Here is a 20874-nt window from a genome sequence, read left to right as displayed (position 1 = left end):
GTGTAAGGAACAGAAAAGAATAATATTCCATTTCCAAAAACTAGGAATTGTGAGGGTCAATCAAAATGGAGGCAAACATTAGATAAAAGTTGTAAACGCAAAGCAGCACTGGGGGGTGTGAATTTCTGGCCGTTATGGGTGGAATCCGAGCAGGCCGGTGGGCCGGTTTAAAAAAATTTGGGATTCTTAGAAGTCACTAATTAAATAAAATGAGAACTGGACTAAAGAGAGAACAGAAATGCAACGAAGAACTGATGGAGGTTTTCAGGACTGTGAAGCATTACAAATATACAGACACTGCAGAACAATGATGTGAAGAACAAACCATACAATTTATGCAGGTGGATAAACTGACAGAAAAATTGAAGTATCAGCCACAACATGTGATTATGTCCAATATGTACCCTGCTAAAACATCTTTAGGTACGCCAGTATCAATATGCACTAGCAGACATAACTACACTACCTCCTCAACGCCGTTATATCCTGTCAGTTACATGAGACCACTGTCTCATTTAAACCAGGAGTCTCTATGGCAACCCCTGGCTCTTACACATGGAGCTACAGTGCATGACCCCGTGACAACACCATGTTGCCAAGCGACACAAGAAGGATGCAGAAAGAGCTGGGAAAGAAATAACTCCAAGTTCAGGACACAGTTAGCCACATTCAATGCCCTTTGTCCTCTCCATGCACAAGACAAAATCTTGTAGTGTGAGCACTGACAGTACAGTGGTTGAAAATGAATATGTCTTAACTACAATATCAAAACGGGGTGTAGGCTGCCATTATGTTTTCTTGATTTAGCAGTACATCAAGCAGCTAAAAACCCATTGGTAGACGCAGTACTAATTACCTGAGGGAACGATCCATTCGGGTATCAGCGCCTGTCTGTCTCCAAATGAAAAGCAAGGGATGGCCTGTAGTTCTTTTATCAAGATGCTGCAGATGTTGCTAAGAGTGTTGGTCACTGGCCTTATGCCAGGTGAAACAGGGAGAGGGTGGCTAACGTGGGGACTGAGGGTGCACACAGGACAGAGAGACCCTGATAAGATGGGCGGGGTGGAATAGAGGTTCTCATGACCCTGATAAAACACTGGCATAGCACGTATAATAATCCAGCACACAGTGCTGAACTAATACAATAACACCATCACACTCTGCTAAACTAATACAGTAACACCAACACAAACCGCTAAACTCACACAGTAACACCAACACAAACTGCTGAACTCACACAGTAACACCAACACAAACTGCTGAACTCACACAGTAACACCAACACAAACTGCTAAACTAATACAGTAACACCAACACAAACCGCTAAACTCACACAGTAACACCAACACAAACTGCTAAACTCACACAGTAACACCAACACAAACTGCTGAACTCACACAGTAACACCAACACAAACTGCTAAACTCACACAGTAACACCAACACAAACCGCTAAACTCACACAGTAACACCAACACAAACTGCTGAACTCATACAGTAACACCAACACAAACTGCTGAACTCACACAGTAACACCAACACAAACTGCTGAACTCACACAGTAACACCAACACAAACTGCTAAACTCACACAGTAACACCAACACAAACTGCTAAACTCACACAGTAACACCAACACAAACTGCTAAACTCACACAGTAACACCAACACAAACCGCTAAACTCATACAGTAACACCAACACAAACTGCTGAACGCACACAGTAACACCAACACAAACTGCTGAACTCATACAGTAACACCATCACACTCTGCTAAACTAATACAGTAACACCAACACAAACCGCTAAACTCACACAGTAACACCAACACAAACTGCTGAACTCATACAGTAACACCAACACAAACTGCTGAACTCACACAGTAACACCAACACAAACTGCTAAACTCACACAGTAACACCAACACAAACTGCTAAACTCACACAGTAACACCAACACAAACTGCTAAACTCACACAGTAACACCAACACAAACTGCTGAACTCACACAGTAACACCAACACAAACTGCTAAACTCACACAGTAACACCAACACAAACCGCTAAACTCACACAGTAACACCAACACAAACTGCTGAACTCATACAGTAACACCAACACAAACTGCTGAACTCACACAGTAACACCAACACAAACTGCTGAACTCACACAGTAACACCAACACAAACTGCTGAACTCACACAGTAACACCAACACAAACTGCTGAACTCATACAGTAACACCAACACAAACTGCTGAACTCACACAGTAACACCAACACAAACCGCTGAACTCATACAGTAACACCAACACAAACCGCTGAACTAATACAGTAACAGAGAGTTTGAACTTTGCAGAGGGTCAAGATGTGGGCTATATATTGATGCTAGTAGTTGATACCCATGTGAAAAAATAGTATGCCAAAGTATATGATTTTATACTTAAGAATACTTGAAGTATAATTAAAGTTTATATTAAGTATGCTTAGCATACTATTTTTCACATGGGTATGTACTGTATTTGGGGTTTTGGCGCTGTTTCAGATAAGTGTGGCCTCCAGCATAGTTGTACACAGTGCACTGAGGCACACTGAAAAATGTGAGTGATTTGCTAATAGCATCACAATTAGCGAGGAAAGCAGCGATCATTAAGGTAGAAGCGCATGAGAATGACAAAAGTGAGGAGAGTCAAACAAACAACCCAACTGAATCTGCAGCTAACAGGCGGCTGCTATGCTAACACTCTGAGCAGCAGCGCTAGCATCATCGCTGCTATCAGACAGAGCAGGAAAACGCGCACGCAGCACCTCTAACACAAGTCTGAGAAACCAATCAGATTTTTCCCTCCAAAGCCGTCACACAAAAGAACTGTGGACAGTTTTTGAATACAGGGGGTTTCGTAGATAACAATGGCAGGTCAGTTTGCTAAGTTGGTGCAAGTATAGCCCCTCGTGTAAGAACTCCGCTCGTGCGGGGGTGCAAAAAATAGCCACTGAAATAACACCCCAGGAGGGATTTCCCTGTGTGAACGCAGGAGGACTCTCCATACGGACCGCTACACACGTGTAAAAACGGCAAACACAGACTGTGTTTCTGCTTTACGCAACTGTTCTGGAGCCCTGCATTGAGGAGCTGCCGATGGCCAGACAGAGCTTCCCCCTGCTGAACCATTATCCGATGGAAACCGAGGATCCCTGAGGACCTGGCGGCAGCTGAATGCACTGATATTTTTAAACGTAAGCTCAAAGCTTACTTTTTTAGCTTGACTTTTATCTGATTTTCTATTTTTTATCTGTGAAGTTTTGATTTATTTATATTTATTTTATTTTTTAATTTATTTTTGCATTTTTATCTTAAATTTTATCTTAAATTTTTATCTCAAATTTGATTTGATGTGCACGAGACCCCATTGTTTGATTGTTTTGCTTTTTTATTCTTGTTTTACATTGTTTCTTGTCAATTTCATTTGCATTTGTATAGAAAGCACGTTCAATTGCATTTGCTTGCATGAAAGGTGTTATATAAATAAAGTTTGATTGGTTGAATGATCCTAATGTGTAGGGCAGACATTTTCTTGCCTGGCTGGTGGTGTGATTTTGTGCTCCCAGCCTGGTGGTTTGGGCACATGCGTGTTATGTTCAAACAGTTGTTCGCCGGTTAATGTAAAGCTGATGGATTCTGGGGCGTAATAACAATATAATCATTTACTTATTTAGCATGCGTCTTTGACAAATAAGAGAGGCTAACAATTCATGATTGGTGCAATATAATTAGGTTAATGAGAAATTTTATGACTTTTCGCCCTATATGAAGAAAATGTTATTTTTTGTTGCGTATCTTTATCCCAGCAGTACTTGGTGACCGTGTAAACAAAACAGAAGTGTGTAGGTGTGTTTATAACACACCTCATAAAACAGGACACCCTATACAACTTCCTGTTTCTCTGACCAATACTTTGCCAAAAAGAGGATTGAAAGAATCATCTGAATCAGGGTATACAATTATTAAAATTCATCCATCACTCAAACATGTATTTCTCTCGTTTAAAACTCAGAATTTCTTGGAGGAGAATTAGTATTTATTTCAGAGGTGCGTCTGGAGGTTTTACTTGCTTTGTAACCACAAGAGACGTCCCAGGTACATAGCTGTGTTTGTGTTTGTTTGTGTTTGTCTCAGCTTCATAGCTGTGTCTGTGTTTGTTTGTGTTTGTCCCAGCTACATAGCTGTGTTTGCGTTTGTTTGTGTTTATCTCAGCTACATAGCTGTGTTTGTGTTTGTTTGTGTTTGTCTCAGCTACATAGCTGTGTTTGTGTTTGTTTGTGTTTGTGTTTGTCCCAGCTTCATAGCTGTGTTTGTGACCTTGTGTCAGATTGACACAGCAGGAGTCTCTCCCTGGGGGGACTCAGAGCTGATTGGCTGTTGGTAAGGAGGCTCCTTACTTGATGTCCTGGCTGATCTGCCTCTCCAGACGATGGCGGCGCTCCTCCAGCTGCTCGATGGGGCTGTCCTCCGGGAACTCATAGGGAGCGCTGCGCATCTCACTGTCCGCCAAGCTGCGCGTGAACAGCTCCTGCACAGAGTTACACACACACACAGTTACACACACACACAGACACAGAGTTACACATACACACACACACACACACACACACACAGTTACACATACACACACACACACTCACACACACACAGAGTTACACACACACTGTTACACACACACACACACACACACAGAGTTACACATACACACACACACACACACACACACACAGAGTTACACATACACACACATACACACACACACACAGAGTTACACACACACTGTTACACACACACACACACACACAGAGTTACACAAACACACACACACACACACACACACACACACACAGAGTTACACATACACACACACATACACAGTTACACACACTGTTACACACACACACAAACACACAGTTACACATACACACACACACACTCACACACAGATTTACACACTGTCTGCCAGGCTGCACGTGAACAGCTCCTGCACAGAGTTACACACACACTGTTACACACACACACAAAATTACACATACACACACACACACACATACACACAGTTACACACACACACACACACACACAGTTACACATACACACACACACACACACACAGTTACACACACACACACACACAGAGTTACACACACACGCACACACACAGAGTTACACATACACACACACACAAGTTACATACACACTCAATCACACCCAGGGTTACACACACACACACACAGTTACACACTGTCCGCCAGGCTGCGCATGAACAGCTCCTGTATAGAGTTACACACACACACACACAGTTACACACTGTCCGCCAGGCTGAATTACATTGAGTTACACACACACACACACACAGTTACACACTGTCTGCCAGGCTGCGCGTGAACAGCTCCTACACAGAGTTACACAAACACACAGTTACACACACACAGTTATGCACACTGAGTTACACACACACACAGAGTTACACACACACAGTTGCACACTGTCCGCCAGGCTGCACATGAACAGCTCCTGTGTACGCAAACGCACACACTGTTACACACACACACACACACACACACAGTTGCACACTGTCAGCCAGGCTGCACATGAACAGCTCCTGTGTACGCAAACGCACACACTGTTACACACACATATGCACACGCAGTTACACACACACACACACACACACACACACAGTTACACACATAGTTACACATAGAGTTACACACACACACACACACACACACACAGTTACACACTGTCCGCCAGGCTGCATGTGAACAGCTCCTGCATAGAGTTACACACGCACACACACACACACACAGAGTTACACATACACACACACAGTTACACACACATACTCACACACACACACACACTTACACACATAAAGTTACACACACACACACAGTTACACACTGTCCGCCAGGCTGCACATGAACAGCTCCTGTGTACGCAAACGCATACACTGTTACACACACAAAGTTACACACACATAAGCACACACAGTTAAACACACAGATTTACACATACACATGCACACACAGAGTTACATACATACATACACACAGACACACACACACTCACTCACTCAAGCATACCCAGGTCCTACGCACACACAGTTACACATACAGATTTACACATACACACACACACACACGCACACACTCAAGCACACCCAGGTCCTACGCACACACAGTTACACACACAGAGTTACACATACACTCACACATAGTTACACACAGCTCTTATACACACACACACACAAACTCAGGCACACCCAGGTCATACGCACACACAGTTACACATACAGATTTACACATACACACACACGCACACACTCAAGCACACCCAGGTCCTATACACACACAGTTACACATACAGATTTACACATGCACACACACACATATGCACACAGCTCTTATACACACACACACATAGTTACACACAGCTTCTATACACACACATAGTGACACACAGCTTCTACATACACACACATCGTTCCACACAGCTCCTATACGCATGCACACAGACAGACACACATACAATTCAGATAACCTTTTAGAAATGCAATTGCATGTAGCCTCCAGGGCACTCAAAGCTGAAGTGGTAGGGTGCATGTGGATTAGTCACAAACAGGTTCATAACACACCCTTCCCTTTGGTCTGGGGAGGTATTGTAATACTTCAAACACACTGTGTATTGTATTAGAGATCAATGGAACTGGGACACACCAGGTCCTCTGATTACATACACTACAAGAACACACACTCACACACACACACCAGGTCCTCTGATTACATACAGTACAAGAACACACACACACACACACACACACCAGGTCCTCTAATTGCACACAGTACAAGAACACACACTCACACACACACACCAGGTCCTCTGATTACATACAGTACAAGAACACACACTCACACACACACACCAGGTCCTCTAATTGCACACAGTACAAGAACGAACAAACACACACACACACACACACACACACGGACACATCAACACATCAGGTCCTGTAATTAGACCCAGCACAAGCACACTGGGGAACACCTGGTCCTCTAATTACATAAAGCACACACACACACACACACACACCAGGTCCTCTAATTACATGCAGCACAAGCACATACACAAACACACACACACACACACACACACACACACACACACACACATCAGATCCTCTAATTACACACAGCACAAGAAAGAACACACATACACACACACACTGTCATCTATTTACACACGGTACAAGCACATTGAGACAACGGGCAGAAAAAGAGATTTCCAAAGTGACATCAGAAATAATTGTAAAATGGTAGAACGAAAATGTAAAGAAACCAAAATATTTCATAAACATTTCGCAGGGATCTTCGAAAGGATCGAAATGCCCTTGACTGAAATGTCATTTTTAGAGGCTCCTGCTCATTTCATCTGTGGAGTTGAAACATTGGGCCGGACGTGCTGAAGTGATGACTGGGGCTCCTGGTAGGGACCCCTACAGTACCACACAGTACATAACATTACAGCCGTTTAGCAGACGCTCTTACCCAGAGCGACTTATACAGCATTTTACACAGCATATATATATATATATAAATGCAGTCCATTTACAGCACATTGCATTACAGCCATTCAGCAGACGCTCTTACCCAGAGCGACTCACACATTCTCCAGGCCCCGAGTTACACACACACACACACACACACACACACACACACACACACACACACACACACACACACACACACACACACACACACACACTCTCCAGGCCTCACCTCGGCGATCTCCTTGTACATGCCGTCCATGGAGGTGCGCAGGTCGATGGGGAGGGGCTTGTACGAAACGGGCGTCCCGGGAAGAGAACGCTGGGAGGTGAGGAGGTGTCGGGCCCCGTGGATATCTGAAACAAAATGGGGCGGGGGGCGGTTATTTATGGTAATGAATAAACAAAAGAGGAGGTTCAGGACATTTCAGTCTTAATGCTATTGTCTGCTATATGTTAGCAAAGGGGAGGGGGGGGGGGTATTTTAGAATTTGATTAGGCTATTTCACTCATGAATTGCATTTGCAGGGGACAGTAACCATACTGTATATCTACCTGAATTCTGAACCAGGTCAGACACAAAAGCAGAGTACACTTGAAGAAGGGTCAGATGTTATGCATGTAGGGAAAATGGCCCGAACCTGTTTGCCCTTTGACCCTTTGAAATGAACTAACCTCGGGGAGACTGGAGATGGGATAGGCAGTGTGAACCCCCAAAAAATGCAAAATGTTTTGAGAACATCGAGGAAACATTCCAGTTGGATCTCCACTAAGTGAGGTAATGGGCTATGATGAGCACATTGCCCAAACAATCCAAGAGCATATTTAGTGATCCAAACAAGTTAATGTAAATCATCTAAAAAAAACCATTCGGGGAGGTTACAATTGAGTTTACTGGCATCATTATTGTTATCAATCATGAACAATTCAAATTCACTTCCAAAACAACTTCCCAAACGAAACTGAATAACACGTTAAGGCTGCTTCTGGAATGTTCCTTGCGATCCAAAGGTAATATTAGATGGACGTCCAGGAGGCAGGGAAACATCTAACACACACTGAACACAGTCCCAAGCGAGTCTGAAAAATGGTCACATGACACACTCTCCTCTGTTCAGGCCAGGACACTTTAACTTTATAGGTTTTATAAATGCATTATTTAAATATGCCCAGTTCCATATTCACAAACAGAAAGTTGTGCATGCAGTTTAATGCTCCCAATTTATCACCAGAAAAAAAATTATGTGAATAATGCGTTGTAGCAAAGGAGTGGATACTATTATCCACAATTTACAACCTTCCAAATGTGTGATCTGGCTGCATAATCCTGGATATTACAGTTATCAGCTGTTAGCCTCTGTAGAGCATGCATGCACCTGTGTTCTGTAATCCCTAACAGGATTACTTCTGATCTCAGCTGTTCCATCCCACTGCAACAGAGACTGCTTCACATGAGAACCCTCTCCATAAAACTCCACACACGTCTAACCGTGAACACGCTACACAAACGGCCACACACACACTGCACCCCACATCATCACTGATATCCATCACCTCATATTCATCACTCCATCACCTCATATGCAGAGAAAGGAGAGAAAGGTAGAGAGAACAGAGAGGAGTCACGGCAGACAAGGTGGAAAGCGTAATGAAAACTCTAGATTGAGCTGAAACCCTGATCACTCACTCACTCACTCACTCATTCTCTCTCTCTCTCTCTCTCTGTCTCAGATGAGCCAGAGTCTTAGGACTTAGGTCACTGTGCACACCCACACACAAACACACACACACTCAAGCAGGCGCACACACACACACACACACACACACTCACGCAGGCGCACACACACACACACACATTAGCACGCGTAAGCGTTCCCTGTAGTCTCCTCCCTCTGGCCCGGCCTACCCTTCCCCCGACCCCTCGCTCCAGCCCAGACGCTGTCAGCCCGTCTCCGTGGAAACGGCCGCGGCGGCGGAACATGGAAATGACCCGTCTGAACTGCGCGGTGATGCCCTCTGGGGACGGGCGGGTAACACAACCCTCTCTGCAAATCGCCATGGGAACGGGGGATGTTTACTCCCCGCATTTGCTAACCAAATAAGAGGGGTGTGCACAGCACCACTGAAATTCCACTTACAGGTGCTTTATTGCCACGAAAAGGGCAGGTGCCTTCATAGACATTATGCAAATTCATAACAAGAGAATAGAGAACAACAGCAATTATGTAATGATTCAGTACAATAACAGTGACTAATGACACTATGGGAAAAAGCAGTGAAGAATAAATGACTCATGCAGATGCAGTGCCAGTTTGTGGCGGTAAGTTGCATATTGTCTCCCACACTGCTCTCATCTGTTGTGTATTCGCTGGAGCAACACCCTCCTGTTCTACTGCGCAGCCCATCTGCTCAGCCGCACCTGGGCTGTGTCAGAAACAAGCTCTGTATGAGTAATAAGATACACAGCCACAGCAAGGTTTATTGTTATGAATCCAGGGCTGGTATTCATAAAGCATCTCAAATTAGGAGTGCAGATCTAGGATCAGTTTGGGCTATTATCTGATACTGGAAAAGGTTAGGATATGTACAGGGGTCCTAGGTCAGCACTCTGAGATGGAGATGCTTTATGAATATCACGAGAGGAACACAGGCCCTGGTCCCAGATGTCTTCAGGGTATTTGTGATCTTTGAATTAACTCTGGACCAATAAGATGAACTGCATAACTTAGCCGACGTTAAAGCATTAACTGTAAACTGTGGAAGAATTTCACTTGATATGGCACCCTACATCTCCCAGGTCTCTAGCAAAGTTGTGCTGCTGTTGTGCCTCGTTCTTCTCCAGGATACATTAGGCTGGGAGGCATTGTGTTTTGCCTGTCATTTGCAAACATGCATATCACATCTAGGCATTTTCTTCAGATGCATTTGAGCTGCCAAAATTTCTCTCTTGAAGAGCGATGGAAGATAAACATGTATTTATAATAAAACATTTAAAGTGTTTAATAATGAACTTTTATAATAAATACATTTTCTTTACCTTGCATCGCTCTCCAAGAGTGGCTGAAGTTCTAGCATTCAGTTTTTGCCTTTTTTCATGCACCTTGGCTACGCCAGAACATCATTTAACTGTATGAGGAAGAGAGAGAACACGCAGCTGAAAGCAGGGCATGGTGACCCCCCCCCCCCCATGCTTGGGGGTGTGCTCTGTCCTGCATGGCTGTGTGAGGGGACGTTAATGCTCCCCTCCTGTCCGCTCTCTCCTCTGAAATATTCATCACCCCCCCCTCAATGTTTAATGACCTGCTGGAGGCTGACTGGCATACAGTCTTACACTGCTGTGCTCACTTTAGATACACGTGTGCTCACTCTTAAACTCACATGTATGAGCGCGCACAGGCATAAGACCCTTTTCCACTGCAGGGCCGAACGGTTCTGAGCACGGAGAGGAACGGTTCCAATGGTGTTTCCACCTGGAAACGATTTGGCGCGGAACGATTACAAACTGTTCCCAGCACGATATTTTCAGCATGGTTAGACAACCGTGCTCAGTGCAGGAGAACCGTTCGAGTGGGCAGGCTTAATGACGTATTCACTGATTGGTTTCACGTTACGTCAGTTTTATGACTCCGCATACAGTCTCTTCACGTCCTCTTCTGTAAGCTAGGTCAGTGGAGAAGCTAATATAAATAAAAATGCCAATCAAAAATCGTATTCAGTCATAGCAACAAGATAAACCCGACAATAGCCATAAGATATACAGCAGTGAAAACGCTGCTCACTGAATAACATAATAAACGGGGCAAAGTTTTTTAAAATGATGGGCTACCATGTCATTCTACAGTCAATATCTGGGACTAAATATTGAATAAATAGGCTACATAACCTTACCATTGGTTTTACGCGTAGAGATGTCCCTTTTGAGACCGAGTGGTCATATATTGTCTTGGACAATCCGTTTATTAAATATATTTCGCGCATTTTTGATGCCTGGGTACATTCAAAATAGCTGTGCATAATACCACACGTATCGTTCATGGCGTTGTTGCCGTTTTTAGTACAGTCTGGCTTGATTGACAATTCATTTATTCAGTAGGTGAGAGTAGGCTATAAGCTTTCTAACGATGTATAACATGTCTAGTTTTGCTTTTGGAATAGCGTTTCATAGGTCAGCGTAACCGAAAATTTTCTTATCATCGCATTCACTTACGCATTAAGACGCTGCACCTAACGAAACGTTGCCAACGATTTTTCGTAATTTCTTGATAAATACTATTACTATTGAGGACTTCTGGGCATAGCTAAGCCATATATTTGCTGATAGACCTATATATGACATCGTTTTCTGGAGCAAAACAGAAGCGGATTGAACTCGTTGATTTACTGTCTCTGTCTAAACACAGATGAAATGTCATCATTGCTATGTAAGTATTACTGTTCAAAATATTTTGGTTATACACGTTATTTTTGGATTGAGAGTCTTTAAATAGGTTAGTGGTATTTTATAATGTGGATATTTCACACTGTAATGTAAGCGTTAGTTAGTAGTTTTTTGAATGCATGCAACAGCGATGGTCAGTGGAGGATACGCTAAAAAGAAAAACCAAAAACAGACCAAAATACACAGAATCCTCGTCCGTTTCGTCAGCCGACGAAACATAGCATAACAAAAACAAAACAGTATGGGGAGCCACGACAACAACTGGCGCATATTACATTCACAACGGGACGCCGTCGCTGATCCACCGCGTCACTTGCTGTCCTCACTAGATACTTCCTAGTCCTGGTTTTAGCAGCCCGATGGTGGAAACAGAAACCGTAACCGTTCCCACGAGTACTGAGCAGCGCGGAAGGGCACGGAGTGGCCCTGGTAACGGTTCGGCCCTACAGTGGAAAAGCGACTTTACACTCACACACGCACACACACGCACACACCTACACATGAAAATACACTCACATGCACTCACACGCGCACACACACACACACACATGCACACACCTACACATAAACATACACTCACATGCACACACATGCGTGCGCACACACACAAACATACACTCACATGCACACACATGAACAAAACAAGCATACGTTCACACAAGCACAGACACACACACACAGACACACACACTTAAACAAACATATGGAACTATGATAAATATGATTCTGCCCATGAAAAGACTACTGGTACTCAGTAAAACCCCATCATCCCATATTGTACAAATATAAATACGTGGTAACACTATGAATATTTCTTTACCCCAAACCCCAGTGAGGAAGATCATTTATGCAACAATTTTGTAAAATGATGTGACAAAATAATCATAGACGAGACACATCCGTTACACTCAGCAGTGGTTCTTAGTAAATCAGGACGGATTATCCCACCCAAGACACGCACAATCCACTCCAGATTTTCTTTTCTCCCCAGTGCAGCACCACACCTTTTTAATCAAAAACTTAAAGATGAGATCCCAGTGTTTTGGGCAGCAGTAGTATTTTTATTTTTATGTTCTACATGTCAGTGATATGACTATGTTTCAATGTTATATATGACGCTGTTGCTGATGTATGATGTTGTATGATGTTGTTTCTGTCTTTTTCCCTGTCTGCGCACCAAAAAGACAAATTTCATGTTTTTAAACATGACTAATAAAGTTAACTCTAACTCTAAAATAACCATACTCATTTCAATATCGAGGGAGAGATAATAACTTCAACGTGCGAGGAAAGACTGGCAGACGGACCGAGCGTTTGCCTCAGCTTTCAGACAGGTCAGAACCCCCGCTGGGGATCTCTTCAGCAGGGAACAGCCTGTGTGTGATGCAGGTCAAAGCACAATGAGCACAGGTATCAGCGTTCTATTACTTTACAGAACAGCCTCATCACTCCAGCTCCTGAGACACTGCCATGGCGATAGCACAGGAGCAGTACCGCACACAAGAGGTTGACCTGGTGATAGCACAGGAGCAGTACCGCACACAAGAGGTTGACCTGGTGATACGCACAGGAGCAGTACCGCACACAAGAGGTTGACCTGGTGATACGCACAGGAGCAGTACCGCACACAAGAGCTTGACCTGGCAACAGCACAGGAGCAGTACCACACACAAGAGGTTGACCTGGCAACAGCACAGGAGCAGTACTGCACACAAGGGGTTGACCTGTCGATACACACAGGAGCAGTACTGCACACAAGGGGTTGACCTGTCGATACGCACAGTAGCAGTACCACACACGAGAGGTTGACCTGGTGATATACGCACAGGAGCAGTACCGCACACAAGAGGTTGACCTGCCGATAGCACAGGAGCAGTACCGCACACAAGAGGTTGACCTGGTGATAGCACAGGAGCAGTACCGCACATAAGAGCATGACCTGGCAACAGCACAGGAGCAGTACCACACACAAGAGGTTGACCTGGCAACAGCACAGGAGCAGTACTGCACACAAGGGGTTTACCTGTCGATACGCACAGTAGCAGTACCGCACACGAGAGGTTGACCTGGCGATAGCACAGGAGCAGTACCACACACGAGAGGTTGACCTGGCAACAGCACGCTGGCTGAGGGGGGTCAAGCACCACTTCTGATCGCACTGCAGTTTGCTAATCAGGCTCCCGCACAGATGAGACTGAGGAAGACTCTTCACGCATGACTTTATGAGTGAACTTACAGGCACCGGGGTCACCGGAGAGCGACGAGACAGGGATACTTGCAGACGGAACCCTCCCCATCCCTCGGCAACGCTACGCCAATTTATACCTGACCCTCCGGGCCGACCGGCCACAGGCGGCACTGACCCGGCTGAGAGTCCATCTCACACTGCGGGGCCCATCCACGCGCTCGACCAGGGCTGTCAAACTAAACTCTCAGGGGGCCGCAGCGTCCGCGGGGCTTCCTTTTAATCAGCTGACAGAAAGGTGGGTGGATTGTTTAGCCAATAAATGACTTGCCGAGCCCCGTGGAAATCTTTTATCATCCATTAGCACTGGCACATTTTCAGCATTGCTCCACCAGCAGAGCAGACAGGTGTGGCCTGATGTGTCACAGTTTGTGATCGCATTGGACAACGTGACATTCCATCACTCCCATCAGGTCGCTAATACCTACACACTAATATCTACATGTTAATATCTACACACTTATACCTACACACTAATATCTACACACTAATATCTACATGTTAATATCTACACGCTAATACCAACACGCTAATATCTACACACTAATGTCTACATGATAATACCTACACACTTATACCTACACACTAATATCTGCATACTAATACCTACACGTTAATATCTACATGATAATATCTACACACTAATACCTGCACGTTAATATCTACATGATAATATCTACACACTAATACCTGCACGTTAATATCTACATGATAATATCTACACACTAATACCTGCACGTTAATATCTACATGATAATATCTACACACTAATACCTGCACGTTAATATCTACATGATAATATGTGTGTGCGAGTGTGATTGAGAGGCTTTGTGTAGATGTAGTTGCTGGAAAAAGCAATATGTAAATGCAGTCCATTAAAAAACTGCCTGCTTAATAAAGAGTCAGCCACCCATATAACACTGTTCATATTTGAAGCACACAGTGAAATATGAAGGGAGCACACACAGTGAGCGTGATCGTTTCACACGTTGGAATGACTGTTTCACACTCCTGTCGCATTCCTGGGGTAAAATGCTGACAAGACGGTGTTCCAATTAGCACCAGGAAATACACTGGAACAGCTGGACGCTTAAATATAGCCGATTCCACGCAGAAGGCTTCACACCAAACAATGCTCAGGGCAATTCAGAGGAAAATAAATCCCTTTAAAAAACGTCAAGTTCAATGCTGATATTGGGCCCCCCAGCACCCTGATTTTGGATGGATCTTTACCATAACCAGGAGAGGAGTCATCAAATGCCTAGATATAAATGCCGAGATATACATCTCCATGACACAATCTTACATGTGACTCCTGTGCTGAACTACCGTGGATGGCTGGCAGAGGTCAAGGGTCAGCGTTTCCTGTGGGCGAGACTTCCTCCCCAGAGCAGGGTAACAATGACACTGTTTCAGGGCCCCAGGGTGGAGCTGGGGTGCCCCCTCTGCACTTCACAGGGGGTCAGGGGGGTTTCATTCCGATCGCTTACTCTCACTCCTTACATCACTTCCTCACTCCATAGCTCCACCCAACAGAGGACACAGCAACGAGATATGAGGATGCATTAGGCCAATGGAACATCCTTGCTCTTTCAAGCGTCAGTTTGAAGCCACGTGAATCACAGACGTGGCAGATGTGGAGAGGTGGAACCTCAGGTGGATCGTTTGTACGTCACGTGTTTCCGAAAAATAGACTTCCGCTAAGGATGCACTCGTGTATCCTCACTGAAGCATCCTCCGGGAGCCTCCTCACTCCTCGCTCTACCGAGGAGCCTTTAACGGGTTAGATTGTCCTTCAAGATGGCGGACATCAATCGATTTCCGAGTCCCATGAGGACCGAAGAGATGAGGACGGATAGAACAAGCGACGGGAACAAACCCAGGGACAGACTGGCTCCCATGACCCCCCTCCACCCACAAGCCCATCCCCCCATGTGCCCTTCCTTTCCAAGGCAGTGGGAAGCAGACACTGTCCCTTCTTCATTGGTTTAATGGACAATGCATCCATTGATAATCACATTTAATTAACATTTATCGACAGTGTCTCATGTGATTCATTTTTGTTTATAGTACCCCTCTGTCTTTTCAATTCCAATTTGCTTGACATAATTTAAATAAATAATACTGTTAATAACAGTTAACAGAAAACAATGACAATACTGATCATAAATGACAGCAATAATCAAACAAATAAAATTAGTAATAGTTACTAAAACAAAGAATGTACGAAATGACATTCACAACCCTTTCTCTTCTCCCTCTCCCTCTCCCCCTCTCTCCCTCTTAGATAGGCAAGCAGTCTTCCTTCCATGATAGATTGGCAGAAGGGGAAAACACCGGCCCATCTGTCCCATCAGCAAACTCAGCCACACAAAAAAATCAATTCTTCATATTGCCACAATATTACAACAAATCTCACTGAACGTTCTCCTAATAAACACAAAATACACATAACGCACGTTTCGAGACCAATTTGTGTTAATAATAGAGGCAGACCACATCTTCCAGCTGAACCTTTTATCACCCTCTCTATTTCAGGACCTGCTGATGCCTCTAGTCACCGATGAAGGACACCAAATGTCACTATTGTCTTACACCAGCCTTTCGGTGACCTTCTACAGAACATACCACATGCATCCCAAATGTCGTTGCACACAAAGCGATAATCAATTCAAACTAAAAAAAAAAAGGGCTCTGAAGGACAACCTTTACTTAGCTTGCCTCAGTCTATTCATGAAAGCTTAAAATTGTAAGGAGGGACTGCTGGGTGGCTCAATCGGTTAAAGCCCCATGCTGGTGCACGCTTCCCCAGATTGAATCAGGAACATGCCAGAGCCGACTGTGGGCGGTACCACCATAGGGTGATGTGCAATTGGCCCCTGTGTCGCCCAGGAAACGGGAGGGTTCAGTCGGATAGGGTTTTGTGTGCCTCGCTATTTAGCGCTGGTCGATCGTGCGCTCCTAGGTCGCAGTCAAAGCCGCATATAAAAGGTCTTCCTTTGACTCTACTCTGCGTGAGCTTAGCTGTTGTCTGTGAAAGATGCAGCTGTGGACACCACATATTTTGGAGGAGAACCGTGGGTGTCTACACTCTCCCCAATCAGCAGTGGGGTTTGCAGCATGAATGTGGCTGCGGTTGCAGATGATTAGCCAGTCCAAATTGGGGTGGGAATTGGATTTGCTGAGTCCCAAGTTGGGCACCAAATTTAATATATATTTTCTTTACTTGTAGGGAGAAAGTAGGAACAGTAAAATTCCTGCAAGTAAAAATTCCTTTCAAGTTTATGTAGAATTCTAGGCGGCAAGCTTGTGAACATATTTGGCCTAGCTAGGCACAATAAGCCAGTTATAAATGAAGATTGTATACTGTACCCCAATTGTTTCTAGGCCATTTTTTAACATATAAATGATACAACAAACTCGACAAGCATCCCATGGTTCTGTACAAGGCAAAGATATTATACCTGCACTACACTACAGTATACTTGTACTATACAACACTGCTAATACAGTATTGAATAGAATAATAAAGATCAAAGAGCACAGCAGTTGGCTCCTCATGAAGCCAAATAACGATTGAGAACCACAAGTAAATGAGAGGCCCCTGTCATGGAAATACTTATCACAAGGAAAAACGAGCAGGCTCCAAAGAGAAGAACACTAAAACCAAAAAACAGACGTCTGCCATAACTGATATGGAAATTTCACATCATAGTTTGGACAGGCTTTCTTCAATCAAGTTGCATCACTGTAATAATGATACAGGATAAAAAAATGGCCACTGTTAACAAATGGCAACTTTGATGTTTTGTACAGATTTGCATACTAGGAACAGCATGTGGAGCTGTTTACACAGGATCAGGACAGCATCCAAACTACAGCCTACAGTCAGTCAGTCTTACACACACATACACACACACACTCGATTCCACAAGCTTGTCCTTTGTGATGTCCCTACATGGCGTGTGATCTCCAAACCACACCTGTACACCTCAACACCCATAACACATTCCGTAGACCAACACAAACCTGAACACCTACAATACTCTTCGTCCTCCCAGAGAACGCTGCTCGAAACTGACCTTCCAGAAAGGAAAGAGCTTTTTTTTTTACAACCGACTCAAAAAGTAAACCTTTCCCTGGAATGCACAGTAAGGAAGCGCAGAAGGGCACAGAGATAGTCTAAAAGACCGAGATGGCTCGCCTTTGCACTGTGATCTACGGGTACCTCTCTCTCAGGACCGGGTCAGATGAGGAACTCTGCCGAAGCTCCGGAACGTTCCCGATGCCCGGCGGCTCGGGACGGCTGCAGCTCGCGCTCCTCTCAGCCTGTTCCCCCAGGAACACAGACACACACGGGGGCGACCGCGTGTGACGCGCCGGCCCTCTGAGTCTCACCTCTACACTCGACTCTGCCTGAGTTGATCCATCTCTCCCCTCCGCTTCTCCTTCTGGCCCGGCTGCCTGTGCGATAGCAGGGAGTCACAGCTCCCAGATTTAAATGTCGCTGACGCTGGTTCAGACCGTACCACTTCATTCAGAGGCCCGGGGGTGGGATGGACCGCATCACTTTCTGTTTTCTTATTCCCCTTTGAGTTCAGAGTGGGATCAAACTCGCTTTCACTGTGAACGCGTGTATGTGTGCGTCTGTGTGAATGTGTTAGTATATATGTGTGCGTCTGTCTCTGCGTGTGTGTCAGTATACGTGAGTATATGTGTCTGACTGTATGCGTGTGTGTTCAGGGGGATGAGTCCTCATTATGAACAGGTTTAATGGTGCGTGTTCACTCCAACTGCTGCCTCGGCCCACAGAACTCCAGAAACGGACACGTCCTGGCAGCTCACTGACTATCAGAAATGGAAGGGGCTAACGACAACAGTTTCATCACTTTCATCAAGCAGGGTACTGTCTTTGGACCCCTGACCAAGTTACTTACTGTAAACAAGTTAATATAAATACGCAGATTAAACTGACGTAAATAATATAAGCTAATGTAATTCCCTCAGGAGAAAATTGCACACATGTGCCACATTAAATAATGATGGAGCATTCTGTATGGTTTTCACTGAGAAAACAATTACATAAAGACTACCACCAAGACTTAACCTTCACAAAAAAAAACCCACACTGGGAATTTCCTTAAGGGCATACGCACAGATCGCTCACCTTGGCTTGAGAATAAAGTAGACCTCTGCATCTGAGGTTTTAAAACAGGCCGAAAACTATCTACTTCTACAGAAGAGAGATTGGCGTTGACTCCGTACATTAGCACGTGAATTCAGCCCTCTGAACTCTCAACCGTGACGTAACCAACCATGTGATATTTGGACCAATAGCTGAGAGGGGGAGGTCGGAGAACAAGAAAGAACTTTTCGAAAAGTTCTCCCTGGAGGCCGTCTTTTTGTTCTTCAGTTGTTCTGATTGCTTCGTTTTGCTCAAAAAGTTCTACTTCGTACAAAGTATACTGCCTACTTTACCCGGTGCTACTGGAACGGTATTTATTTAATGTTACCTTGATTATCTGACTCAAAATTGTGTTTTACCCTTTCCTCTGTGCTAAGTTATACATAGATGGAGGAGACTGCTGTCCGCCAGTAGTGTTTCTCTAAACAGGTCGCTATCGAACTTGAAGGGAACTGACATGTTTTTGGCTGGTGTAGCCAATTGCATAAATACAATTGTGTATCTTGCTCGCTTGCCTATACACTAGTGAAAAGTCATCAAATAAAGACACAATAATGACAAAACAGTACAACAATGAGTCCTGCTTGTGCTATCTCAGTAAGCATATCACACTGGGTTAGCCTTCGTAGCTGAGAGACCAACTTGTTCCCCATGACATCGGCTTTCCATTACATTACATTACATTACAGGCATTTAGCAGACGCTCTTATCCAGAGCGACTTACACAACTTACTTTCCAACAATACAAAACATGATTACACCGTATTATGGAGTTTTACATTATACTGACCCAATTGGATGTTTTGCAACCACTGTCTCTTTATCACACTTGCTGACTCCCTGTCAGCACAGTAAACAGACTGTTTTCTTTTGGAAGTCTGATAAGGGGCAGACTTCTGTAAACCACCTTACACTTTCAACGTGGCTGGTTGCATTTGTGCCACTTTTGGCCCACAATACACTTGCCATTGCCATAACCGACATGAGTGTCTAGACATAGCCATAATTGGACCTGAGTTGTCTGCTACATGTGGGTTTGTACTGCCTTCGACCTGTTACTCAACCCCCCATCCAGTGTGGAGGAAAACCATGGTAAAGTTTGTGCCAGAATACGATACCAGTCCAACCTGACATCTCACTTTAACAGAATGAGAAATATCAGGAAATGGAAGGCTATTTTGCAAAGGCAGACTTGGCTTGCAAGCCTGGTAAACTGGTTAGTACAGAGTCAAAGGAAAACAGAAAATGCCATGTGACGAGTAGGTGTGTAAAGATTCACTGGCTAGAACCAATGCACCGACCCAAGTGTCTAAGACAGGGCTGCAATGATTCCAAAATTACAAACCGGTCCAAATTAAAAGGGAAACCAGTCAAAAACCTATACTCTAAAATACTCTAAAACTCTGCATACTCTCAAACT

The 20874-nt window shown here is 44.4% G+C and overlaps 1 protein-coding gene across 5 annotated transcripts in view; it reads right to left on the bottom strand.

Moving 5' to 3' along the window:
- Positions 1-20874, bottom strand: part of ampd2b (adenosine monophosphate deaminase 2b) — a 52465-nt gene that overhangs the window by 19148 nt on the left and 12443 nt on the right. For 3 of the 5 annotated variants that reach the window (XM_035380692.1, XM_035380694.1, XM_035380693.1), the window contains exons 2-3: positions 7819-7943; positions 4435-4565 (exon numbers count right to left, since the gene is read on the bottom strand). In XM_035380692.1, the coding sequence (XP_035236583.1) occupies positions 4435-4565; positions 7819-7943 (256 nt within the window). Of the gene's footprint in view, positions 1-4434; positions 4566-7818; positions 7944-10623; positions 10707-18497; positions 18648-20874 lie in introns of those variants that run through there. The other 2 variants (XM_035380696.1, XM_035380695.1) reach the window with 2 other exon arrangements.

This window comes from Anguilla anguilla, chromosome 11, assembly GCF_013347855.1.
Source record: "Anguilla anguilla isolate fAngAng1 chromosome 11, fAngAng1.pri, whole genome shotgun sequence".
Taxonomy (NCBI): domain Eukaryota; kingdom Metazoa; phylum Chordata; class Actinopteri; order Anguilliformes; family Anguillidae; genus Anguilla; species Anguilla anguilla.
This window is presented reverse-complemented; position numbering and strand designations above follow the sequence as displayed.